Source organism: Oncorhynchus tshawytscha, linkage group LG02 (assembly GCF_018296145.1).
Source record: "Oncorhynchus tshawytscha isolate Ot180627B linkage group LG02, Otsh_v2.0, whole genome shotgun sequence".
In the NCBI taxonomy this organism is placed as follows: domain Eukaryota; kingdom Metazoa; phylum Chordata; class Actinopteri; order Salmoniformes; family Salmonidae; genus Oncorhynchus; species Oncorhynchus tshawytscha.
The window spans coordinates 6,813,176-6,841,112 of NC_056430.1; the positions used below are offsets into that span (position 1 = coordinate 6,813,176).

General features: G+C 43.6%; 1 protein-coding gene across 3 annotated transcripts in view; it reads right to left on the bottom strand.

The window, feature by feature from the left end:
• The window catches only part of ssuh2.1 (ssu-2 homolog, tandem duplicate 1), a 33,937-nt gene that overhangs the window by 4,973 nt on the left and 1,027 nt on the right, over positions 1–27,937 (bottom strand). For all 3 annotated transcript variants that reach the window (XM_042329789.1, XM_042329788.1, XM_042329786.1), the window contains exons 2-9: positions 12,276–12,371; positions 10,041–10,125; positions 3,259–3,388; positions 2,740–2,800; positions 2,367–2,491; positions 1,753–1,815; positions 1,324–1,433; positions 418–510 (exon numbers count right to left, since the gene is read on the bottom strand). In XM_042329789.1, coding sequence (XP_042185723.1) covers positions 418–510; positions 1,324–1,433; positions 1,753–1,815; positions 2,367–2,491; positions 2,740–2,800; positions 3,259–3,388; positions 10,041–10,125; positions 12,276–12,371 — 763 coding nt within the window. The remainder of the gene's footprint in view (positions 1–417; positions 511–1,323; positions 1,434–1,752; positions 1,816–2,366; positions 2,492–2,739; positions 2,801–3,258; positions 3,389–10,040; positions 10,126–12,275; positions 12,372–27,937) is intronic.

Below are 27,937 nucleotides of genomic sequence, written 5' to 3' on the forward strand. Positions count from 1 at the left end.
GACGCACTGTGACATCTTCGGGCCGTTAAAGGACCGACACATTGTGACACCTTCGGGCCGTTAAAGGACCGACACATTGTGACACCTTCGGGCCGTTAAAGGACCGACACATTGTGACACCTTCGGGCCGTTAAAGGACCGACACATTGTGACATCTTCGGGCCGTTAAAGGACCGACACATTGTGACACCTTCGGGCCGTTAAAGGACCGACACATTGTGACATCTTCGGGCCGTTAAAGGACCGACACATTGTGACACCTTCGGGCCGTTTAAAGGACCGACACATTGTGACACCTTCGGGCCGTTTAAAGGACCGACACATTGTGACACCTTCGGGCCGTTTAAAGGATCGACACATTGTTAAAAACACTTGTAGGCTTAGGTTCCATCGGGGAAACCGGGCCCAGTTCAGTACCATGTGATGGTGAGCTGAATGAAGTGCATCAGGTTTCTGTTGCCCTGACAGGTGGGGCAGGTCTTGTGTCCGTGTCCATGGCAGAACGTGCATCTAGAGGAGAAACATCAATCAATCAATTAGCCAATCAATCAATCAACAAATGAATAAATGATGTCCATGGCAGAACATAAATGAATGAAAGAGACATTAATAAATCAATTAGCCAACCAATCAACAGAAGGTACATCTGGAGGAGAAAACTGGAACAAAGGAGAGTTTTAATCATCGAAACTCGTGGATATAATCAGTCAATCACTAAATAAATCACTTAATCATTATTGATACAATGCAATTTGCAGCTCATATACTGGTGCTGTCCTTTAAAAAAAATGTATTTGATTTATTTTTACTAGGCAAGTCAGTTAAGAACAAATTCTTATTTTCAATGATGGCCTAGGAACAGTGGGTTAACTGCCTGTTCAGGGGCAAAACAACAGATTTGTACCCTGTCAGCTCGGGGTTTGAACTTGCAACCTTCCGGTTACTAGTCCAACGCTCTAACCACTAAGCTACCCTGCCGCCCCTTTCACTAAACATGAAATAAAATTACATTAAATGTCCAGGAAAATGCCTCGTTGCGACTAGACATTATCTTAAGACATTATCTTAACTAGTTTTTGATATCATGAACAGAGAGATTGTGAGTATAGCATTGTGATGAGGAAGCTCTTCTCTTGTCCTGGCAATGGTGGAACTAGCACGGACTACATAGAGCCAGTCTATTGAAGAGAAATGTACTTAATATGAATGTGATATATGGCTGTTTTCACCTAGTATCTTAAGATGAATGCACTAACTGTAAGTCGCTCTGGATGAGAGCTTCTGCTCAATGTAAAATATACTGTAAATGTAGGTGTCCTGCACCTCTTCCTCCCCCTCCCTTGGCAGCTGGAACATCTGTTGTTTCCGGCCCTGTTGTTACGTCCATGTCCTGTTGTCCTGCGACCATGTCCGTGGCAGAACGGACACCGCCTCTGAAACAGGGGACAGTCTATTAATACCTCTGAAAACAGGGCCAAGAGGTTTCCCTGGCAACATGTCCGGACCCAAAAAACAACTCTGCACCCTGGTAGTTATAACATACGGGGTGATTCTCGGACATAGAGAGAATCTGCATTGAAAAGGCTTTTTAAGTCGGGATAGGCTTTAATTTATGTACGGAAAACCACCCCTATAACTTGCTGGTCAGGTCGCGATGCTCAGGAAAACAACTCCTGGGCCTCCTAGACTAAAATGTCTAAAGAGAAGCGAGAGAGAGGGGATGTAAATAAGGAGGGAGGAGTTGCTACTTACATTTCCCCTCCCTGCACAGTGTGTGCAGCGCGTCCTACCACAGCCATGGCACCGGTGGCACGTCTGAAACAACCACAGCAGTGGTGAGGAGCGGAACACACACGCACGCACACACACACAGACACACACACACACACGGGCGCACACACGCACACGCACGCACGCACACACATGCACACGGGTGCACACATGCACACATGCACGCACACACATGCACGCACACACACATACACACACGCACGCACACACACATGTATAACACAGACACACACACACGTGTCACACACAACCTTTACAACAGAATTTTGGACTCGGAAAAATGGCTAAATTACTGAAAAGCAGAGATGATGTATATTTTACTGAAAAGCAGAGATGATGTATATTTTACTGAAAAGCAGAGATTATGTATATTTTACTGAAAAGCAGAGATGATGTATATTTTCCTGAAAAGCAGAGATGATATATATTTTACTGAAAAGCAGAGTTGATATATTTACTAAAAAGAAGAGTTGACGTGTTTACTGAAAAGCAGAGTTGATGTGTTTACTGAAAAGCAGAGTTGACGTGAAGGACGTAACACTCTTTCCTTTCAGGAGGTATTAACGTAGACATACCTTTACAAAGGAGGAGTGAGGGACACGCACTTTCAGGATCACATCGATGTATCTCTGCGGCTGTTGCACCGGGACGTCCCACGGAGGAGGGCTCATCCCGTACTGAGGTCCGTCTACCACCTGGCCTGAGAGATCGGAGGAAGAAACGCCATGGGATACCTCGCCTAGTTGCACATCTGTGTGTGTTTTCTAGTTAAGCCAACTCCGTTGTCATGCGTTGTTGTGCCATATGGGTACTGTATGGGTACAAACTGGAACTTCTCAGATATGTGTGTATTTTGTAACTGACAGCAAATATGTCCGTTTCTGACAAAACACCTTGTCTAGTTATTTGAAACAGACAAAAAGCTGTCCTGAGACAGTATGAAATTACCAGTAAATGGCTCCATCTCCCAGGCACTGGATCTGGACTCAGTATATGTCTCCAAACGATACTGCCAACAAGAGGTTTCATAAGAGATACTGCCAACAAGAGGTTTCATAAGAGATACTGCCAACAAGAAGTTTCATAAGAGACACTACCAACTAGAGATTTCATGAGATACTACCAACTAGAGGTATCATTAGAGATAATACCAACTAGAGGTTTCATAAGAGACACTGCCAACTAGAGATTTCATAAGAGATACTACCAACTAGAGGTATCATTAGAGATAATACCAACAAGAGGTTTCATAAGAGATACTACCAACTAGAGGTTTCATTAGAGACACTACCAACAAGAGGTTTCATAAGAGATATTACCAACAAGAGGTTTCATAAGAGACCAACAAGAGGTTTCATAAGAGACACTACCAACAAGAGGTTTCATAAGAGACACTACCAACAAGAGGTTTCATACGAGATAATACTAACGAGAGGTCTAGTATGAAGGGCTAGTTAGCAGACTTACCCGATACATTGTGATAGGTTGTAACTCCTTGAAGGTCAGGTTTCTGGCAGGCTTGCTGCTTTTGGACCATTTGGAGCCCACAAACTTCAGGAGAGCTTCCCTAGCCACACTCTCTGACACTTGAGGTACCCTGTAGAATACATACTGTGAGGTCCAAAAGTATTGGCACCCTTGATAAAGATGAGAAGAAAAAACTGTATAAAATAAATAATACAAATAAGGAGATATATTGTATGCTCAAACAAATGAAAAAGTATATATATTATACTATTGCTCAAATAAATAGATTTTTATTAACAAGTAATATTTTTCTTTCTAAAAAAAGATATGGGGGAAAATTATTGGCACCCCTCATAATAAATCAAAGCCAAGAACATTGTACTGGAATTCTACTTTTTTTTAAAAATGTATCTCAGCTTAAAGCCCCCATGCAGTCTTTCTAAATGTATATTACTATAAATCATCACTGTGTGTCTAATAAATCACTCTGTGTGTTTATTTCCCTGGACCGCCTCTTGCCATTGAAATGCTCAGTCTGATCGTGTGGGCGTGTTGTTACAAATGTTTCTATATTTACATACACAACCCTGATTGGCGGATAGGATTGTTTAGGCTCTTGAGCCTACCCCGCTTCCCTCTTCACAGTAGGAGGATACATATGCAAATAAAAGATGACTAGTCATTGGTCAGAATAATCAGATCAGACTGAGACAATAAAAATATTTTGGGGGCTGTTTTGTTAGACTTCCATGTGGCTTTTGACATTATCGATCATAATCTGCTGCTGGAAAAATGTATGTGGTATGACTTTACACCCCCTGCTATATTGTGGATAAAGAGTTACCTGTCTAACAGAACACAGAGGGTGTTCTTTAATTGAAGCCTCTCCAACATACGGTAGATTGCGAAAGTATTCACCCCCCTTGGCATTTTTCCTATTTTGTTGCCTTACAACCTGGAATTAAAATTGATTTACACAACATGCCTACCACTTTGAAGATCCAAATGATTTTCCTTGTGAAACAAACAAGAAATAATACCAAAAAAAAAACACTTGCATAACTATTCACCCCCCCCCAAAGTCAATACTTTGTAGACCCAACTTTTGCTTCAATTACAGCTGCAAGTCTCTTGGGGTATGTCTCTATAAGCTTGGCACATCTAGCCACTGGGATTTTTGCCCATTCTTCAAGGCAACTGCTACAGCTCCTTCAAGTTGGATGGGTTCCGCTGGTGTACAGCGATCTTTAAGTCATAGCACAGATTCTCAATTGGATTGATGTCTGGGCTTTGACTAGGCCATTCCAAGACATTTAAATGTTTCCCCTTAAAACAGTTGTGTGTTGCTTTAGCAGCATAGGGTCATTGACCTGCTGGAAGGTGAACCTCCGTCCCAGTCTCAAATCTCTAGGTTTCCCGCAAGAATTTCACAGTATTTAGCACCATCCATCATTCCTTTAATTCTTACCAGTTTGCCAGTCCCTGCCGATGAAAAACATACCCACGGCATGATGCTGCCACCACCATGCTTCACTGTGGGGATGGTGTTCTCGGGGTGAGGTGTTGAGTTTGCGCCAGACATAGTGTTTTCCTTGATGGCCAAAAAGCAAAATTTTAGTCTCATCTAACCAGAGTACCTCCTTCCGTATGTTTGAGGAGTCTCCCACATGCCCTCTTATTTTTTTCTTTAACAATGGCTTTTTTTCTGGCCACTCTTCCATAAAGCCCAGCTCTGTGGAGTGTACGGCTTAAAGTGGTCCTATGGACAGATACTCCAATCTCCGCTGTGGAGCTTTGCTGCTCCTTCAGGGTTATCTTTGGTCTCTTTGTTGCCTCTCTGAAACTGTTGAGTGTAGGGTGCAGTATTTTGATGTTTGGATGAAAAACGTAAACAAATGAAACTGCCTATTTCTCAGGCCCAGAATCTAGAATATGCATATAATTTTCAGATTAGGATAGAAAGCCCTCCAACGTTTCCAAAACTGTCAAAATATTGTCTGTGAGTATAACAGAACTGATATGGCAGGCGAAAACCTGAGGAAAATCCAACCCAGAAGTGCTGTTTTTCCTGAAAGCTCTCTGTTCCATTGCCTGCCTTCGCTCCATTTAAAGGGATATCAACCAGATTCCTTTTCCTATGGCTTCCACATGTTGTGAACAGTCTTTAGAAATAGTTTCAGGCTTTTATTTTGAAAAATGAGCGAGAAAGATCACATAGCGTCATTGGATGGCTGGGTGCCAGCAGCGTTTTGCATACGCAATAGCTTGGAGCAGACATTTTCTCTCTCTCTCCTATTGAAGAAGCTACAGTCCGGTTGAAATATTATCGATTATATATTGTAAAAACAACCTGAGGTTTGATTATAAAAAATGTTTGACATGTTTCTACGAACTTTACGGATACTATTTGGAATTTTTGTCTGCCCGGTCGTGACCGCTCGAGCCTGTGAATTTCTGAACATAACGTGCCAACCAAATGGAGGTATTTTGGATATAAAAAATAATCTTTATGGAACAAAAGGAACATTTATTGTGTAACTGGGAGTCACGTGAGTGCAAACATCCGAAGATCATCAAAGGTAAGCGATTCCTATTAATGTTTTTCTGACTTTCGTGACCAATCTACTTGGCTGCTAGGTGATTGTAATGTTTTGTCTACTGAGAGAGATGTCCTTACATAAACACTTGGTATGCTTTCGCCGAAAAGCTTTATTGAAATCTGACACGCCAGGTGGATTAACAACAAGCTAAGCTGTGTTTTGCTATACTGCACTTGAGATTTCATGAAAATTAAATATTTTAGTAATTTAATTTGAATTTGGCGCTCTGCAATTCAGCGGATGTTGATGAAAATGATCCCGCTAACGGGATGGATGCATCAAGAAGTTTTAATGCCCTCACCTGTTCCGTGAGATTTGGTGGGCGGCCTTCTCTTGGCAGGTTTGTTGTGGTGACATATTCATTCCATTTTTTAATAATGGATTTAATGGTGCTCTGTGGGATGTTCAAAGTTTATGATTTTATTCTTAACCCAACCCTGATCGGTACTTCTCCACAACTTTGTTCCGGACCTGTTTGGAGAGCTCCTTGGTCTTCATGGTGCCGCTTGCTTGGTGGTGCCCGTTGCTTAGTGGTGTTGCAGACTCTGGGGTCTTTCAGAACATATACTGAGATCATGTGAGAGATCATGTGATACTTAGATTGCACACAGGTGGACTTTATTTAACTAATTATTTAACTTCTGAAGGTAATTGGTTGTACCAGATCTTATTTAGGTGCTTCATAGCAAAGGGGGTGAATACAAAATGCACACACCACTTCTCCGTTTTTTTTGTTCGTAGTTTTTTGAAACAAGTATTTTTTTTCCATTTCACTTCACTAATTTGGACTATTTTGTGTATGTTCATTACACGAGAGCCAAATAAAAATCTATTTAAAATTACAGGTTGAAATGCAACAAAATAGAAAAAATGCCAAGGGGGGTGAATACTTTCGCAATCTACTGTAAATGCCTGGAGTTTGCTAAACAACATTAGCTCTTGGATTGCCATGGTCAGATACAATAATATATGACACAATAATAGATGACACTATAATAGATGACACTATATGACACTATAATAGAGCTCTGTGGCCAAGCACACCAGTGGTGGGTTTGGCGTCGAAAGTAGGATGCATATTTAGAAAATAACCTCATCCTTACTGTAAAATATGGTGGTGGATCTTTGATGTTACTGGCCTATTTTGCTTCCACTGGTCCTGTGGCCCTTGTTAAGGTCAACATACCAGGACATTTTAGGACGAAACTTGGTTGCCTCTGCCAGGAGGCTGAAACTTGGTTGCCTCTGCCAGGAGGCTGAAACTTGGTTGCCTCTGCCAGGAGGCTGAAACTTGGTTGCCTCTGCCAGGAGGCTGAAACTTGGTTGCCTCTGCCAGGAGGCTGAAACTTGGCTGCAAGTGGATCTTCCAGCAAAACCATAACCGCGAACACACATCAAAATCCACAAAGAAATGGTTAATTGACCACGAAATTAACATTTTGCAATGGCCATCTTAGTCTCCGGACTTCAATCCCATTGCAAACCTGTTGATGTCGAAGGACATCAAGGATCTGGAAAGATTCTGTATGGAGGAATGGGCTACGATCCCTCCCAACGTGTTCTCCAATCTCGTAAAACATTTTAGAAAAAGGATGTGACGTTATGCTCGAAAGGGGAGGGTGGCGAAGTACTGAAAACAGAAAATCTCTTTCTCTGAGTATTAGAATAAAATAATTTCCCCAAATAGTTTGCATACAATAACTCAATATTTGTATTATTTACTTAATACAGTATTTTTTGCTAATGTTTATCAAGGTAGTCTGGAGTGTAGTAGCAGTATAGTACTGTAGTCTGGGGGTGTAGTAGTACTGTAGTCTGGGGGTGTAGTACTGTAGTCTGGGGATGTAGTAGTACTGTAGTCTGGGGGTGTAGTAGTACTGTAGTCTGAGGTGTAGTAGTAGTGTAGTCTGGGGTGTAGTAGTAGTGTAGTCTGGGTGTGTATTAGTACTGTAATCTGGGGTGTAGTAGTAGTGTAGTAGTACTGTAGTCTGGGGGTGTATTAGTACTGTAGTCTTGGTGTAGTAGTACTGTAGTCTGGGGTGTAGTAGTACTGTAGTCTGGGGTGTAGTAGTACTGTAGTCTGGGGGTGTAGTAGTACTGTAGTCTGGGGGTGTATTACTGTAGTCTGGGGGTAGTAGTACTGTAGTCTGGGGGTAGTAGTACTGTAGTCTGGGGGTGTAGTAGTACTGTAGTCTGGGGGTGTAGTAGTACTGTAGTCTGGGGTGTAGTAGTACTGTAGTCTGGGGGTGTAGTGGTACTGTAGTCTGGGGGTGTAGTGGTACTGTAGTCTGGGGGTGTAGTAGTACTGTAGTCTGGGGTAGTAGTACTGTAGTGTGGGGTGTAGTAGTACTGTAGTCTAGGGGTGTAGTAGTACTGTAGTCTGAGGTGTAGTAGTACTGTAGTCTGGGGGTGTAGTAGTACTGTAGTCTGGGGGTAGTAGTAGTGTAGTCTGGGGGTGTATTAGTACTGTCTGGGGGGTATTAGTAGTGTAGTAGTACTGTAGTCTGGGGGTGTATTAGTACTGTAGTCTTGGTGTAGTAGTACTGTAGTCTGGGGGTGTAGTAGTACTGTAGTCTGGGGGTGTAGTAGTACTGTAGTCTGGGGGTACTAGTAGTAGTACTGTAGTACTGTAGTGGGGTGTAGTAGTACTGTAGTCTGGGGTGTAGTAGTACTGTAGTCTGGGGGTGTAGTAGTACTGTAGTCTGGGGTGTACTAGTAGTAGTCTGGTGTGTGTAGTCTGTAGTGTGGGGTGTAGTAGTACTGTAGTCTGGGGGTGTAGTAGTACTGTAGTCTGGAGGTGTAGTAGTACTGTAGTCTGGGGTGTAGTGGTACTGTAGTAGTACTGTAGTCTGGGGGTAGTGGTACTGTAGTCTGGGGGTGTAGTAGTACTGTAGTGTGAGGTGTAGTAGTACTGTAGTCTAAGGTGTAGTAGTACTGTAGTCTGGGGGTGTAGTAGTACTGTAGTCTGGGGGTGTAGTAGTACTGTAGTCTGGGGGTGTAGTAGTACTGTAGTCTGGGGTGTAGTAGTACTGTAGTCTGAGGTAGTAGTACTGTAGTGTCAGGTGTAGTAGTACTGTAGTGTGGGGTGTAGTAGTACTGTAGTGGGGTGGGGTGTAGTAGAACTGTAGTGTGAGGTGTAGTAGTACTGTAGTGTGGGGTGTAGTAGTACTGTAGTGTGAGGTGTAGTAGTACTGTAGTCTGGGGTGTAGTAGTAGTGTAGTCTGGGGGTGTATTAGTACTGTAATCTGGGGTGTATTAGTAGTGTAGTAGTACTGTAGTCTGGGGGTGTATTAGTACTGTAGTCTTGGTGTAGTAGTACTGTAGTCTGGGGGTGTAGTAGTACTGTAGTCTGGGGGTGTAGTAGTACTGTACTGTAGTACTGTAGTCTGGTGTGTAGTAGTACTGTAGTGTGGGGTGTAGTAGTACTGTAGTCTGGGGGTGTAGTAGTACTGTAGTCTGGGGGGTAGTAGTACTGTAGTCTGGGGTGTACTAGTACTGTAGTCTGGTGTGTAGTAGTCTAGTGTGGGGTGTAGTAGTACTGTAGTCTGGGGGTGTAGTAGTACTGTAGTCTGGAGGTGTAGTAGTACTGTAGTCTGGGGTGTAGTGGTACTGTAGTCTGGGGGTGTAGTAGTACTGTAGTCTGGGGTGTAGTAGTACTGTAGTCTGGGGGTGTAGTAGTACTGTAGTGTGAGGTGTAGTAGTACTGTAGTCTGAGGTGTAGTAGTACTGTAGTCTGGGGGTGTAGTAGTACTGTAGTCTGGGGGTGTAGTAGTACTGTAGTCTGGGGGTGTAGTAGTACTGTAGTCTGGGGTGTAGTAGTACTGTAGTCTGAGTGTAGTAGTACTGTAGTGTCAGGTGTAGTAGTACTGTAGTGTGGGGTGTAGTAGTACTGTAGTGTGGGGTGGGGTGTAGTAGAACTGTAGTGTGAGGTGTAGTAGTACTGTAGTGTGGGGTGTAGTAGTACTGTAGTGTGAGGTGTAGTAGTACTGTAGTGTGGGGTGTAGTAGTACTGTAGTGTGAGTGGTCTAACGGTCTTCAGCTGCTGACTCTGGAGCACATGTACGATGTACAGCTCACAGCATGGTTTCAAATCCAGCCCTCTGCTCTGTCAGAATTCTCTTTATCCAATAAACATAGAAAATACTTCTATATTAAATAGCACAGTACTGTATCTAGTCTCACCTGACGTTAGGGACGGATGCATTCCTGTCATTCTCAGGTTGAGGGTTGTAGGCAGGAGGAGGAGGGTACAGCTGGTCTCCTGTGTCTGAGGGAAATACAAGCATTTCAGTCATTCATATGAAGGCAATCATTAAGTTATTTTGGTAATTAAACTTCAACACAGATGGGTTAAACACTAGAATCTACAGCCAAGTCAATCACCTTGCCTGCTTCAGAAATGGCACACTATTCCCAACACAGTGCATTACTTTTGGCCAGTGCCACATAGACATCTGGTAAATTGTAGTGCACTATGTAGGGAATAGGGTGCCATTTCAGACAGTTTCGATCACATTCAGTGTAGTATTCTAAAGGAAAGTGTAGAGTTCTAAATGACAGCGTCGTGTTCTAAAGGACAGCGTAGTGTTCTAAAGGACAGAGTCGTGTTCTAAAGGACAGCGCAGTGTTCTAAAGGACAGCGTAGTGTTCTAAAGGACAGCGTCGTGTTCTAAAGGACAGCGTAGTGTTCTAAAGGACAGCGTGGTGTTCTAAAGGACAGCGTCGTGTTCTAAATGACAGCGTCGTGTTCTAAAGGACAGCGTAGTGTTCTAAAGGACAGCGTAGTGTTCTAAATGACAGCGTCGTGTTCTAAAGGACAGCGTCGTGTTCTAAAGGACAGCGTAGTGTTCTAAAGGACAGCGTAGTGTTCTAAATGACAGCGTAGTGTTCTAAATGACAGAGTGGTGTTCTAAATGACAGCGTGGTGTTCTAAAGGACAGCGTAGTGTTCTAAAGGACAGCGTCGTGTTCTAAAGGATAGCGTAGTGTTCTAAAGGACAGCGTCGTGTTCTAAAGGACAGCGTTGTGTTCTAAATGACAGCTAGTGTTCTAAAGGACAGCGTAGTGTTCTAAAGGACAGCGTAGTGTTCTAAAGGACAGCGTGGTGTTCTAAAGGACAGCGTGGTGTTCTAAAGGACAGCGTGGTGTTCTAAAGGACAGCGTAGTGTTCTAAATGACAGCGTCGTGTTCTAAAGGACAGCGTCGTGTTCTAAAGGACAGCGTAGTGTTCTAAAGGACAGCGTAGTGTTCTAAATGACAGCGTAGTGTTCTAAATGACAAAGTGTTCTAAATGACAGCGTGGTGTTCTAAAGGACAGCGTAGTGTTCTAAAGGACAGCGTCGTGTTCAGCGTAGTGTTCTAAAGGACAGCGTCGTGTAAAGGACAGCGTTGTGTTCTAAATGACAGCGTAGTGTTCTAAAGGACAGCGTAGTGTTCTAAAGGACAGCGTAGTGTTCTAAAGGACAGCGTGGTGTTCTAAAGGACAGCGTGGTGTTCTAAAGGACAGCGTGGTGTTCTAAAGGACAGCGTAGTGTTCTAAAGGACAGCGTGGTGTTCTAAAGGATAGCATAGTGTTCTAAAGGACAGCGTCATGTTCTAAAGGACAGCGTAGTGTTCTAAATGACAGCGTAGTGTTCTAAAGGACAGCATAGTGTTCTAAAGGACAGCGTCATGTTCTAAAGGACAGCGTCGTGTTCTAAAGTAGTGTTCTAAAGGACAGCGTAGTGTTCTAAAGGACCGCGTAGTGTTCTAAAGGACAGCATCGTGTTCTAAAGTAGTGTTCTAAAGGACAGCGTAGTGTTCTAAAGGACAGCGTAGTGTTCTAAAGGACAGCGTCGTGTTCTAAAGGACAGCGTCGTGTTCTAAAGGACAGCGTCGTGTTCTAAAGGACAGCGTGGTGTTCTAAAGGACAGCGTGGTGTTCTAAAGGACAGCGTAGTGTTCTAAATGACAGTGTAGTGTTCTAAATGATAGTGTAGTGTTCTAAATGACAGTGTAGTGTTCTAAAGTAGTGTTCTAAAGGACAGTGTAGTGTTCTAAATGACAGTGTGGTGTTCTAAAGTAGTGTTCTAAAGTAGTGTTCTAAAGGACAGAGTAGTGTTCTAAAGGACAGTGTAGTGCTCTAAATGACAGTGTAGTGTTCTAAATGACAGTGTAGCGTTCTAAAGTAGTGTTCTAAATGACAGCGTAGTGTTCTAAATGACAGTGTAGTGTTCTAAATGACAGTGTAGTGTTCTAAATTAGTGTTCTAAATGACAGTGTAGTGTTCTAAATGACAATGTAGTGTTCTAAAGTGAGTCACACAGACAGCTGAATGAGCTGAAAAAGGAGGAGACAAACTGACTGAGACTCATCCCCTCCTTTCGTACTTCGTCACAGTTCAGTGTGTATGTGTGTGTGTATGTGTGTGTGTCTCTCACCTCCCCCTTTGGGCTCATCGTACCCTGTCACACAGTCCAGCCAGCCAGGAGGGGGCGCCGACGGACCCTCCTCTGGAATGTTGGGATCAAACGCCCCTGTTGATGTCAGGGAAACATCTGGTTCATGTCCCAACTATCCATTAGACCACGCAACAGAAAACAACAAATTTCAATAGTACCTCCCCATTTCACTCTGTTTCAGACGGTTTCCTTTTGGTGCCTAATGGACATGACCCTGATATGAGTAGGAACAGGAGTAATTCCCGACTAATATCCGGGTCCGGGAGTGTTTCCTGACTCTAATAACCGGGGCCAGGAGTCATTCCTGATGCTAATAACCAGGGTCAGGATTCTTTCCTGACTGTAATAACCAGGGCCAGGAGTCTTTCCTGACTCTAATAACCGGGGCCAGGAGTCTATCCTGACTGTAATAACCAGGGGCAGGAGTCTTTCCTGACTGTAATAACCGGGGCCAGGAGTCATTCCTGACGCTAATAACCAGGGTCAGGAGTCTTTCCTGACTCTAATAACCGAGGCCAGGAGTCTTTCCTGACTCTAATAACCGGGCCAGGAGTCTATCCTGACTGTAATAACCAGGGCCAGGAGTCTTTCCTGACTGTAATAACCAGGGTCAGGAGTCTTTCCTGACTGTAATAACCAGGGCCAGGAGTCTTTCCTGACTCTAATAACCGGGGCCAGGAGTCTATCCTGACTGTAATAACCAGGGTCAGCAGTCTTTCCTGACTCTAATAACCAACAGTCTTTCCTGACTGTAATAACCGGGGCCAGGAGTCTTTCCTGACTGTAATAACCGGGGCCAGGAGTCATTCCTGACTGTAATAACCGGGGCCAGGAGTCATTCCTGACGCTAATAACCAGGGTCAGGAGTCTTTCCTGACTGTAATAACCAGGGCCAGGAGTATTTCCTGAGGCTAATAACCAGGGCCAGGAGTCTTTCCTGACTCTAATAACCGGGGCCAGGAGTCTATCCTGACTGTAATAATCAAGGCCAGGAGTCTTTCCTGACTCTAATAACCAGGGCAGGAGTCTTTCCTGACTCTAATAACTGGGGCCAGGAGTCTTTCCTGACTGTAATAACTGGGGCCAGGAGTCTATCCTGACTGTAATAACCAGGGCCAGGAGTCTTTCCTGAATGTAATAACCAGGGTCAGGAGTCTTTCCTGACTGTAATAACCAGGGTCAGGAGTCTTTCCTGACTGTAATAACCAGGGCCAGGAGTCTATCCTGATTCTAATAACCGGGGCCAGGAGTCTATCCTGACTGTAATAACCAGGGTCAGCAGTCTTTCCTGACTCTAATAACCAACAGTCTTTCCTGACTGTAATAACCGGGGCCAGGAGTCTTTCCTGACTGTAATAACCGGGGCCAGGAGTCATTCCTGACTGTAATAACCGGGGCAGGAGTCTTTCCTGACTCTAATAACCAGGGCAGGAGTCTTTCCTAATAACCAGGGAGTCTTTCCTGACTCTAATAACTGGGGCCAGGAGTCTTTCCTAACTGTAATAACCGGGGCCAGGAGTCTTTCCTGACTGTAATAACCAGGGCAGGAGTCTTTCCTGACTGTAATAACCGGGGCCAGGAGTCTATCCTGACTGTAATAACCGGGGCCAGGAGTCATTCCTGACTGTAACAACCGGGGCCAGGAGTCTTTCCTGACTGTAACAACCGGGGCCAGGAGTCATTCCTGTCTGTAACAACCGGGGCCAGATTCTTCAAAGTTCAGGTCTGGTCAGAAGAAACCCAGTTATGACAGAGACTCCGATGTCAAAGTTCAAAGATCAGGGGGCACAGGTTGAATTTGAACCCTGGGAGAAGAGCAGGGTTCTATTCTCCTAGAGAAGCAATAGCCGAAGCTGTTGGATATAGGCAAGGCCCTGGTTATAGTCCAACTTAAATGGCTTTATACTCTATGTTACAAGTTTAACAGAGCAGTAAACAAATGTTATAAATGTCCAATAGTGAAGTTTGTGTCTTAAACATAAGGGATTCAGTTCTAATACCAGGCAAACAATCATTGCGGAAAACAACAGCCCCGGTCATACTCATCATTGCTAACATTCTCTCTCACTGTGGTTTGTCTCATTAAAACCTTCGATACAGAATTGAATAATAGAGACAAAAACAAAGAAGACAAATGCTCGATTGAAAATAGTCATCATTCGGGATTGTCGCATCATTAGAAACTTCTCTCAGTCAGGCCAACAACATTAGCCTACATCATAACATGAGTATCTGGCAGGCCTGAGTCATGGAAATGCCATTGAAATAGAAAAACCAACCACCGGCCCAGCTGACAGGCCCAGGCTGACAGGCCCAGGCTGACAGGCCCAGGCTGACAGGCCCAGGCTGACAGGCCCAGGCTGACAGGCCCAGGCTGATAGGCCCAGGCTGACAGGCCCAGGCTGACAGGCCCAGCTGACAGGCCCAGCTGACAGGCCCAGCTGCCCAGGCCCAGGCTGACAGGCCCAGCTGACAGGCCCAGCTGACAGGCCCAGCCTGATAGGCCCAGCTGACAGGCCCAGCTGACAGGCCCAGGCTGACAGGCCCAGGCTGACAGGCCCAGGCTGATAGGCCCAGCTGACAGGCCCAGCTGACAGGCCCAGCTGACAGGCCCAGCTGACAGGCCCAGGCTGATAGGCCCAGCTGACAGGCCCAGGCTGATAGGCCCAGCTGACAGGCCCAGGCTGACAGGCCCAGGCCCAGCTGACAGGCCCAGCTGACAGGCCCAGCTGACAGGCCCAGCTGACAGGCCCAGGCCGATAGTGGTCAAGTTCCTGAGGTTCAAAGGGCAACGTAACTGTTCTGGAAAGAGACAAGAACTTCAGAGGAACATACGTCTTCCTCAACAAGGACTGTCCTGAAGCTGTGCGCCAGAAGAAGAAAAAATAACTGATCCCAGCAATGAAAGTTACCAGCGCGTGTGGGGACATTGCTTACATCCGCTATGACAGGCTCATTGTCCACCCTCCCTCCCAGAAGCCTGGAAGGGATGAGAGAGCCAAGCCTATGGCACTGGCACTGGCACTGGCACTGGCACACACACACACACACACACACACACACACACACACACACACACACACACACACACACACACACACACACACACACACACATTAATGGTCTGCTGTATGTTCTTTTTGTGTGTTATTTTCCATATTATGTCTATCTCTGATAAGCTACCCAAGAAAGGGATGAAAATAGCCCATATTAATATATTTAGCCTTAGAAATAAGGTTCATGAAATCAATAACTTGCTAACATCAGATAACATTCATATATTAGCCATTTCTGAGACTCACTTAGATCATTAATTTGATGATACATCAGTAGCAATACAAGGATATAACATCTATAGAAGAGACAGGAATGCTTATGGGGGATGTGTTGCTGTATATATTCAGAGCCATATCCCTGTAATGCTTAGAGAAGATCTTATGGGGGATGTGTTGCTGTATACTGTATATTCAGAGCCATATCCCTGTAATGCTTAGAGAAGATATTATGGGGGAGGTGTTGCTGTATATATTCAGAGCCATATCCCTGTAATGCTTAGAGAAGATCTTATGGGGGAGGTATTGCTGTATACTGTATATTCAGAGCCATATCCCTGTAATGCTTAGAGAAGATCTTATGGGGGAGGTAATGCTGTATATATTCAGAGCCATATCCCTGTAATGCTTAGAGAAGATCTTATGGGGAGGTATTGCTGTATATATTCAGAGCCATATCCCTGTAATGCTTAGAGAAGATCTTATGGGGGAGGTGTTGCTGTATATATTCAGAGCCATATCCCTGTAATGCTTAGAGAAGATCTTATGGGGGAGGTATTGCTGTATACTGTATATTCAGAGCCATATCCCTGTAATGCTTAGAGAAGATCTTATGGGGAGGTATTGCTGTATATATTCAGAGCCATATCCCTGTAATGCTTAGAGAAGATCTTATGGGGGAGGTGTTGCTGTATATATTCAGAACCATATCCCTGTAATGCTTAGAGAAGATCTTATGGGGGAGGTATTGCTGTATACTGTATATTCAGAGCCATATCCCTGTAATGCTTAGAGAAGATCTTATGTCAGGTGTTATTGAAGTGTTGTGGCTGCAGGTTCACTTGGCACATCTAAAGCCTTTTATTTTGGGGTGTTGCTATAGATCTCCAAGTGCTAACAGTCAGTATCTAAATAATGTGTGAAATGCTTGATAGTGTATGTGATGTAAACAGAGAGGTCTACTTTCTTGGCAACCTGAATATTGACTGGTTTTCATCAAGCTGTCTGCTCAAGAGGAAGCTTCTTACTGTAACCAGTGTCTGTAATCTGGTTCAGGTTATTAATCAACCTACCAGGGTGTTTACAAAAACTATAGGAACAAGATCATCCACATGTATTGATCACATGTTTACTAATACTGTAGAACTTAGTTCTAAAGCTGTATCCGTACCCATTGGATGCAGTGATCACAATATAGTGGCTATATACAGGAAAGACAAAGTTACAACAGCTGGGCCTAAAATAGTGTATAAGAGATCATACAAAAGATTTTGCTGTGACTCTTATGGGGATGATGTTAAAAATATGTGTTGGTCTGATGTGATTAATGAGGAGCATCCAGACGCTGGTCTGATGTGATTAATGAGGAGCATCCAGATGCTGCACTTGATGAATTTATGAAATTGCTTCTTCCAGTTATTGATAAACATGCATCTGCTAAGAAACTGACTGTTAAGAACTGTTGAGGCTCCATGGATTGATGAGGAATTGAAAAACGGTATGGCTGAAAGAGATGGGGGCAAAAGGAGTGGCTAATAAGTCTGGCTGCACATCTGACTGTCTGACTTACTGCAAATTGAGAAATGATGTGAATAAACTGAACAAAAAGAAGAAGAAACTGTATTATGAAGCCAAGATCAATGATATAAAGAATGATGGAAAAAAACTATGGAGTACTTGAAATGAAATGATTGGCAGAAAAACCAATTATTCATAAGCAAACCATTTGATGTTGCAAATTATTTTAATGAATACTTCAGGCCTGGAGGGAAGCCAAAGTAATTCCTTTACCCAAGAGTCATAAAGCGGTCTTTTACTGGTTCTAACAGCAGACCTATCAGCTCGCTGCCAGCTATTAGCAAACTGTTAGACAAAATTGTGTTTGACCAAATACAATTCAATTTTTCTGTAAACAAATTGACAACAGACTTTCAGCATGCTTATAGAGAAGGGCACTGAAAATGTACTGCACTGGCACAAACGACTGATGATTGGTTGAAATAAATTGATAATAAGAAGATTGTGGGAGCTGTTCTGTTAGATTTCAGACGACTGATGACTGGTTGAAAGAAATTGATAATAAGATGATTGTGGGAGCTGTACTGTTAATTCCAGTGCTGCTTTTCATATAATTGACCTATAAATAACCTGTTGTTGAGACAACATACTGTATGTTTTATGGATGTTTAACCTCTGCCATATCATGGATTCAGAGCTATCATGGATTCAGAGCTATCTATCTAATAGAACTCAAAGGGTTTTTCTTTAATGGAAGCATTTCTAATGTCAAACATGTAAAGTGTGGTGTACCGCTAGGCAGCTCTCTAGGCCCTCTACTAGTTTATATTTTTAGCAATGACCTGCCGCTGGCATTAAACAAAGACTGTGTGTCCATGTATGCTGATGATTCAACCATATACGCATCAACAACCACAGCTAATGAAGTCACTTAAACCCTTAACAAGGAGTTGCAGTCAGTTTTGGAATGGGTGGCCAGTAATAAACTATAAACTGGCCCTGACCCTCTGTAAAGAGCATTGTATTTGGTACAAATCATTCCCTAAATTCTAGACCTCAGCTGAATCTGGTAATGAATGGTGTGGCTGTTGAAGAAGTTGAGGAGAATAAATTACTTGGGTGTTACCTTAGATTGTAAACTGTCATGGTGAAAAAATACAGTGCTTTGTAAAAGTATTTACCCCCTTGGCATTTTTCCTATTTTGTTAAATTACAACCTGAATAAAATTGTCCAAATTGGTGAAGTGAAATTAAAATAATTCCGTAAAAAAAAAAAATTATAAACAAAAAAGTGGTGCGTGCATGATCTGTCACATGATCTCAGTATATATATATACACCTGTTCTGAAAGGCCCCAGAGTCTGCAACTGTCACGCCCTGGCCTTAGTTATCTATGTTTTCTTTATTATTTTGGTTAGGTCAGGGTGTGACATGGGGGATTTATGTGTTTTGTCTGGTCTAGGGGTTTTGTATGTTTATGGTTGCCTAGATTGGTTCTCAATTAGAGGCAGGTGTTTATCGTTGTCTCTGATTGGGCACCATATTTAGGCAGCCATGTTCTTTGGGTATTTTGTGGGTGATTGTCTTCTGTCTTTGTGTCATTGCACCAGATAGGACTGTTTCGGTTTTCAAATTTTTTGTTTTGTATTTTGTAGTGTTCTCGTTTATCGTCTACCACCAAGCAAGCGGCACCACCAAGCAAGGGGCACCACCAAGCAAGGGGCACCACCAAGCAAGGGGCACCACCAAGCAAGGGGCACCACCAAGCAAGGGGCACCACCAAGCAAGGGGCACCACCAAGCAAGGGGCACCACCAAGCAAGCGGCACCACCAAGCAAGGGGCACCACCAAGCAAGGGGCACCACCAAGCAAGGGGCACCACCAAGCAAGGGGCACCACCAAGCAAGGGGCACCACCAAGCAAGGGGCACCACCAAGCAAGGGGCACCACCAAGCAAGCGGCACCACCAAGCAAGGGGCACCACCAAGCAAGGGCACCACCAAGCAAGGGGCACCACCAAGCAAGGGGCACCACCAAGCAAGGGGCACCACCAAGCAAGGGGTACCACCAACAAGGGGCACCACCAAGCAAGGGGCACCATGAACCTACTGAACCATATTGTACCTACTGAACTTACTGAACCATATTGTACCTACTGAACCTACTGTGCCATATTGTACATACTGAACCATATTGTACCTACGGAACTTACTGAATCATATTGTACCTACTGAACCATATTGTACCTACTGAGCCACATTGTACCAATTGAACCTACTGAATCATATTGTACCTGCTGGTGCGTGCATATGTATTCACCCCCTTTGCTATGAAGCCCCTAAATATGATATTTGCAACCAATTACCTTCAGCAGTCACATAATTAGCTAAAGAAGGTCCACCTGTGTGCAATCTAAGTGTCAAATGATCTGTCACATGATCTCAGTATATATATTCACCTGTTCTGAAAGTCCCCAGAGTCTGCAACACATCTAAGCAACGGGCACCACCAAGCAAGCAGCACTATGAAGACCAAGGAGCTCTCCAAACAGGTCAGGGACAAAATTGTGGAGAAGTACAGATCAGGGTTGGGTTATACAAAAATATCTAAAACTTTGAACATCCCACAGAGCACCATTAAATCCATTATTAAAAATGGAAAGAATATGGCACCACAACAAACCTGCCAAGAGAGGGCCGCCCACCAAAACTCACAGACCAGGCAAGGAGGGCATTAATCAGATGCAACAAAAATACCAAAGTTAACCCTGAAGGAGCTGTAAAGCTGCACAGCGGAGATTGAAGTGTCTGTCTATACGACCACTTTAAGCCGTACACTCCACAGAGCTGGACTTTAGAGAGTGGCCAAAAAAACCGCCATCACTTAAAAAAGAAACACCATCCCCACAGTGAAGTATGGTGGTTGTGGCAGCATGTTTTTCATCGGCAGGGACTGGGAAACTAGTTAGAATTGAAGGAATGATAGATGGCGCTAAATACAGGGAAATTCTTGAGGGAAACCTAGAGATTTGAGACTGGGACAGAGGTTCACCTTCCAGCAGGAAAATTACCCTAAGCATACTGCTAAAGCAACACTCAAGTGGTTTAAGGGGAAACATTTACATGTCTTGGAATGGCCTAGTCAAAGCCCAGACCTCAATCCAATTGAGAATCTGTGGTAGGACTTAAATATTGCTGTACACCAACGGAACCCATCCAACTTGAAGGAACTGGAGCAGTTTTGCCTTGAAGAATGGGCAAAAATCCCAGTGGCTTGATGTGCCAAGCTTATAGAGACATACCCCAAGAGACTTGCAGCTGTAATTGTTGCAAAAAGTGTCTCTACAAAGTATTGACTTTGGGGGGTGATTAGTTATGCACTGGAGGGGGGTGATTAGTTATGCACGCTCAGGTTTTCTGTTTTTTTGTATTATTTCTTGTTTGTTTCACAAGGAAAATCATTTGGATCTTCAAAGTGGTAGGCATGTTGTGTAAATCAAATGATACAAATCTCCCCCTTAAAAAAACTATTTTAATTCCAGGTTGTAAGGCCACAAAATAGGAAAAATGCCAAGGGGGGTGAATACTTTCGCAAGACACTGTATAGATCCAACGGTTGTAAAGATGGGGGAGATCTGGGCTTATCTTGATAATTGTCCAGTCATGTGGTCAAGTGCTGCAAAGAAATACCTAGTTAAGCTGCAGCTGGCCCAGAACAGAGTGGCACATCTTGCTCTTCATTGTAATCAGAGGGCTGATATTAATACTATGTATTCCAAGAAACATTGTGTTGACAATTCCAAAATGTTTGCATAGTCAACTTAGACACAGCTCTGACACACACTTATCCCACCAGACATGCTACCAGGGGTCTTTTCACAGTCCCCAAATCCAGAACAAATTCAATAAAGTGTACAGTATTATATAGAGCCATTATTGCATGGGACTCCCTTCCATCTCATATTAATCAAATGAACAGCAAACCTGGTTTCAAAAAACAAATAAAGTAACACCTCACCCCTATTTGACCCAGATATTTTGTGTGTATGTTTTAATATGTAGGCTATGTAGTTCTGTCCCTGAGCTGTTCCTGTCTATTAAATGCTCTGTATGATGTCATGTGTCATGTTCTGTGTTCTGTGCTCTGTGCTCTGTGCTCTGTGTTCTGTGCTCTGTGTTCTGTGCTCTGTGCTCTGTGTTCTGTGCTCTGTGCTCTGTGTTCTGTGTTCTGTGCTTTGTGTTCTGTGCTCTGTGCTCTGTGTTCTGTGCTCTGTGTTCTGTGCTCTGTGCTCTGTGCTCTGTGTTCTGTGCTCTGTGTTCTGTGCTCTGTGCTCTGTGTTCTGTGCTCTGTGCTCTGTGTTCTGTGTTCTGTGCTCTGTGCTCTGTGCTCTGTGCTCTGTGTTCTGTGTTCTGTGCTCTGTGCTCTGTGCTCTGTGTTCTGTGCTCTGTGTTCTGTGCTCTGTGCTCTGTGTTCTGTGCTCTGTGTTCTGTGTTCTGTGCTCTGTGCTCTGTGTTCTGTGTTCTGTGCTCTGTGTTCTGTGCTCTGTGCTCTGTGCTCTGTGTTCTGTGCTCTGTGTTCTGTTCTCTGTGTTCTGTGTTCTGTGCTCTGTGTTCTGTGCTCTGTGCTCTGTGTTCTGTGCTCTGTGTTCTGTGTTCTGTGCTCTGTGTTCTGTGTTCTGTGCTTTGTGTTCTGTGCTCTGTGCTCTGTGTTCTGTATTCTGTGCTCTGTGCTCTGTGCTCTGTGCTCTGTGTTCTGTGTGGAACCCCAGGAAGAGTAGCTGCTGCTTTCGCAACAACTAATGGGGATCCTAATAAAATACCAAGTTATTAGTCGTATGTGTGGGATACGCAGGGTGGTAAACACCGTCCAACGAAATGCTGACTTGACGGTTCCTTCTGGACAATGCAACAACAATAAGAAATAATAAAATATAACAATACTAACATAAAGTAAATGGCTCAGTAGAAGAGAATAAAACATTTTATAAAGAGTATAATACCGGAATAATAATAATAATAACAATAATAACTGGCATATGGGTGGACTGGACAGTGCTCTCTCCCTCTCTCTCTCACAGGAAAAACAGACATTCGTTGGGAGGGAGAGTACAGGATGTTATATTGTCATCCACCAACAATCCTACTCTGTCTGGCTTCTAAAGATCACGTTGGATTTCAAAGGTCTAGGTTAGGGAGTAGTCAGGCAAACTTTTTAATCAAACAATATTTATTTCCAAGAACTGGAAGGCCGGGAGAGAGTCGAGCTGAGCAACATAAGGTATATTATATTAACCAATAAACTTTATACAACAGTCATATTATTAGCAGCTAATGTCCATGTAGGTAGACCTGTCATGTGATGTTTACGTAGTATAATTTACATGCATTGTTTTACACACACACACATGATGTGTAAACACTGTCGGTGGAAACATCTTTGTCCTCACATGACCCAGGTTTGATACAGCCTGAGGGAATAAGGAGTGGCTCCTAGATCTAGATAGATCAACATTATGTATGAGTTGCAAATGCCAATCCCCACACACACAGACAGACACACACACACACACACACACACACACACACACACACACACACACACACTACTTACCTACTGATCTACCTTTGTAATATACACACACACACACACACACACACACACACACTACTTACCTACTGATCTACCTTTGTATTATATATATATATATATACACACACACACACGCACACGCGCACACACACACACACACACACACACACACACACACACACACACACTACTTACCTACTGATCTACCTTTGTAATACACACACACACATCGACTACTTACCACACACACACACACACACACACACACACACACTGTTCCACCTTTGTAACCTACTTTGATCTACCTTTGATTCAATAAAAACAAAACACACACACACACACATCGACTACTTACCTACTGATCTACCTTTGTAATACACACACACACACACTGTTCCACCTTTGTAATCTGTCTTTGTATCTTCATGCACAGTGATTCAATAAAAAAATAAAAATATTATTTAACTAGGCACCCCAGTTAAGAACAAATTCATTAACATGACCCCCTACACGGACAACTAATCATCAGCCTGGAGCCCCTAACCAGGGTCTGTAATCACACCTCTAGGACTGAGATGCAGAGCCTTAGACCACTCGCCACTCAGGAAGCCCCTACTACACAAGCTAATCATCGGTTTTAGTTATCCCCTATAACATCATCATCACCACTCAGGAGCCCCTACTACACAAGCTAATCATCACCACTCAGGAGCCCCTACTACACAAGCTAATCATCACCACTCAGGAGCCCCTACTACACAAGCTAATCATCACCACTCAGGACCCCCTACTACACAAGCTAATCATCACCACTCAGGAGCCCCTACTACACAAGCTAATCATCACCACTCAGGAGCCCCTACTACACAAGCTAATCATCACCACTCAGGAGCCCCTACTACACAAGCTAATCATCACCACTCAGGAGCCCCTACTACACAAGCTAATCATCACCACTCAGGACCCCTACTACACAAGCTAATCATCACCACTCAGGAGCCCCTACTACACAAGCTAATCATCACCACTACAGGAACTTCCCCTACAATACACAAGCTAATCATCACCACTACAGGAGCCCCTACTACACAAGCTAATCATCACCACTCAGGAACCCCCTACTATCACAAGCTAATCATCACCTGTCAGGGCCCCCCTACTACACAAGCTAATCATCACCACTCAGGACCCCCTACTACACAAGCTAATCATCACCACTCAGGACCCCCTACTACACAAGCTAATCATCACCACTCAGGAGCCCCTACTACACAAGCTAATCATCACCACTCAGGAGCCCCTACTACACAAGCTAATCATCACCACAATCATCACACTACTGTGTGAGAACCAAAGGAACAAGTTGCAAGAAAACACTGTTCTTATTACTGTGAAATAACTTCTGCACGATAACAATATAGTTTAGTTTACATATTACACTGGACTTACATGGTATTACAAAGGTATTACAACATGGTGCCACTCAGGAACCTGTAGGGCCAGACACCATCAACATGGTGCTACTCTGTAACCTGTAGGGCCCAGACACCATCAACATGGTGCTACTCTGTAACCTGTAGGGCCCAGACACCATCAACATGGTGCTACTCTGTAACCTGTAGGGCCCAGACACCATCAACATGGTGCTACTCTGTAACCTGTAGGGCCCAGACACCATCAACACGGTGCTACTCTGTAACCTGTAGGGCCCAGACACCATCAACATGGTGCTACTCTGTAACCTGTAGGGCCCAGACACCATCAACATGGTGCTACTCTGTAACCTGTAGGGCCCAGACACCATCAACATGGTGCTACTCTGTAACCTGTAGGGCCCAGACACCATCAACATGGTGCTACTCTGTAACCTGTAGGGCCCAGACACCATCAACAACGGTGCTACTCTGTAACCTGTAGGGCCCAGACACCATCAACACGGTGCTACTCTGTAACCTGTAGGGCCAGACACCATCAACACGGTGCTACTCTGTAACCTGTAGGGCCCAGACACCATCAACACGGTGCTACTCTGTAACCTGTAGGGCCAGACACCATCAACACAACATGGTGGCACTCAGGAACCTGTCGGGCCCAGACACCATCAACACGGTGCTACTCTGTAACCTGTGATCAAGTGGTGGCTTTGTCTTCGTGCACCAGAATGCCCTTTTCATTCCATTGACCATGAGCACTACACAGTACACACTACACCATTTCCCTATGCAGTGGCACTACTTTTGAACAGAGCTCTATGGGTCCTGTTTAAAAAAAGGTGTGTAAAGAACAGGGTGTCGTTTGGGATTACAGTCCATGTGTATTACAGAAGTATTCATACGTGGGTTTTTCCCATTACTTCCAATTGTTAGTTTTGAATGTACCAGCGTACAGAGCTAAATATACTACAGGCTGGCCATTGGTGTCACTGAACACAATACAGTCACCAGTCTATAGAAATACCAATGAGAAGCAGTTTCCCTTGCACTGCTATGAGATGGGAGTTTAAGATTATAGGTGATATATATGTCACTTAGCAGAGGCCTTTATCCAAAACAACTTACAGTACAGTATGAAACCAGTGTAAAAATGACTCACTACTGTAGTGGCTCTGGATCAGAGAGTCTGCTAAATGACTCACTACTGTAGTGGCTCTGGATCAGAGAGTCTGCTAAATGACTCACTACTGTAGTGGCTCTGGATCAGAGATTCTGTTAAATGACTCACTACTGTAAGTGGCTCTGGATAAGAGAGTCTGTTAAATGACTCACTACTGTAAGTGTCTCTGGATCAGAGAGTCTGTTAAATGACTCACTACTGTAGTGTCTCTGGATCAGAGAGTCTGCTAAATGACTCACTAATGTAGTGGGTCAGAGAGTCTGCTAAATGACTCACTACTGTAGTGGCTCTGGATCAGAGAGTCTGCTAAATGACTCACTACTGTAAGTGTCTCTGGGTAAGAGAGTCTGCTAAATGACTCACTACCGTAAGTGTCTCTGGGTAAGAGAGTCTGCTAAATGACTCACTACTGTAAGTGTCTCTGGATAAGAGAGTCTGCTAAATGACTCACTACTGTAAGTGTCTCTGGGTAAGAGAGTCTGCTAAATGACTCACTACCTGTAAGTGTCTCTGGGTAAGAGAGTCTGCTAAATGACTCACTACTGTAAGTCTCTCTGGATAAGAGAGTCTGCTAAATGACTCACTACTGTAGTGGATCAGAGAGTCTGCTAAATGACTCACTAACGTAAGTGTCTCTGGATCAGAGAGTCTGCTAAATGAGTCACTACTGTAAGTGTCTCTGGATAAGAGAGTCTGCTAAATGACTCACTACTGTAGTGTCTCTGGGTAAGAGAGTCTGCTAAATGACTCACTACTGAAAGTCTCTCTGGATAAGAGAGTCTGCTAAATGACTCACTACTGTAAGTGTCTGTGGGTAAGAGAGTCTGCTAAATGACTCACTACTGAAAGTCTCTCTGGATAAGAGAGTCTGCTAAATGACTCACTACTGTAGTGGATCAGAGAGTCTGCTAAATGACTCACTAACGTAAGTGTCTCTGGATCAGAGAGTCTGCTAAATGACTCAAATGTCAATGTAAAATGTACAGTAAGGGCGAAATGGTCATAGGTATTTAGTACGTGTACGTGTGATCCCTGCGGGAGTTGAACCCGTGACCTTGGCGTTGCTAACGCCATGCTTTAGGCCTAGATGAACACACTGATAATGAATGGCGGCAGGATAAGCATGGAATGTAAAGCTTGATTAGCATTCAGACAATGTTCCTAGAATACATCACAGAGACAGAGAACGGTAATGTAGGGTGGGGTGGGGGGCTTGCATCAAGTTACGACAATCCAATAGAATGGACATGGATGGGTCTTCTGAAAGCATAAAACCAAGAGGATGTAGGCCTACTGTATACAAGGAAAAAGCAGAACTAGCTACAACCCACAATTGTTTTTTTTTTTTACCTTTATTTAACTTGGCAAGTCAGTTTAAGAACAAATGATTACAAGTAGCTAGTCTACTAAAACTACTCAACTAGTCATTAGGCCTACTCTAGTGATTACATTCATTTGCCCAGCTCTCATGGCACAGCACTGCTCAATGCTTCTCAATAACAATGGCACAGTACGCAAATAGACTCTACGCTAGTCCTGGAAAGAAAAGAATGTTTGATTACTGTACCTACAGTGTAGGAACAGTCCCATAGTAGGTGAACAAATACCAAGTTTATAATAGAACATGGTGAGGTGTGGCATATCCTTTCACTCAAACAAATGGAAAATAAAAAAATAAAATAAAAGAATAGTCAAATGAGTTGATTGACGAGGCTGGATCGAGCAACTAATCTAAATGGGATACTGTCTGTAGATAAAAGTTAATAAGAATAACTGTTATGATAAAACAAAAAAATGGTCTGCTTGGAAAAGCCAACACAAAACACCACGCACCTGTTGATAAGCAAGGCTACACGAGGAGAAGCCCTTGGAGACGTCATTGGAATTCAATTTGGAAACATAAGAGTCTACACGCTCACTACGCACACAGGCAAACATACCTTACACGCACATGAAACTGATGGAAGGGCTTTGCGTGTAGCCAGAGGAAAGCATTTAACTCCACAAAAAAGGCTGTTATATTGATTGATATCCATAATGAAGTTAAGAGACGTCATGGGCACCCTGAAAGGGGGGAATTCGCATCGTATCCCAACTTGTCGAGTTTATTCTGATTTGTCGACATTTGGAACGTTTATATATACATACATATTAGCCGTTTCCATCAGGCATGTTGTCATATGTTTTATCACACATGTACTTTTTACTAGCATAAAACGTTTGGATTGAAACCCGGGTGGTACCCACCTTTCCATTCACTGTTTTTATGCGAGTAAAGTCATACCGAATATAAAAGCAAAACACGACAGCTGTAATGGAAACAAATAGTTTCAGTACAATTGTATAAATTCCGACATCATTTGTTAGTTCGACATAGTGGGAGATTTTTGTATCGGTAAAATTAATTATGCGCGAAATGGCGGTGGAAATGTCTTTACGCGTAAATATTGATATAATAACAATAGCAACAAACTAAGTACATTTGGAGTCACGCGGTGATATGGTATGTGGTCCTCCCACTACAACTTGGCAAACCATGAAGTTTATTAGGATACAGATTAAATCAATTAGGATGCATTTCAAATGGTTGTGAACGTATAGGGTGTTGAGCTTCACGCTGCTTTCCGATAAATAGTGAGGGATTTATTC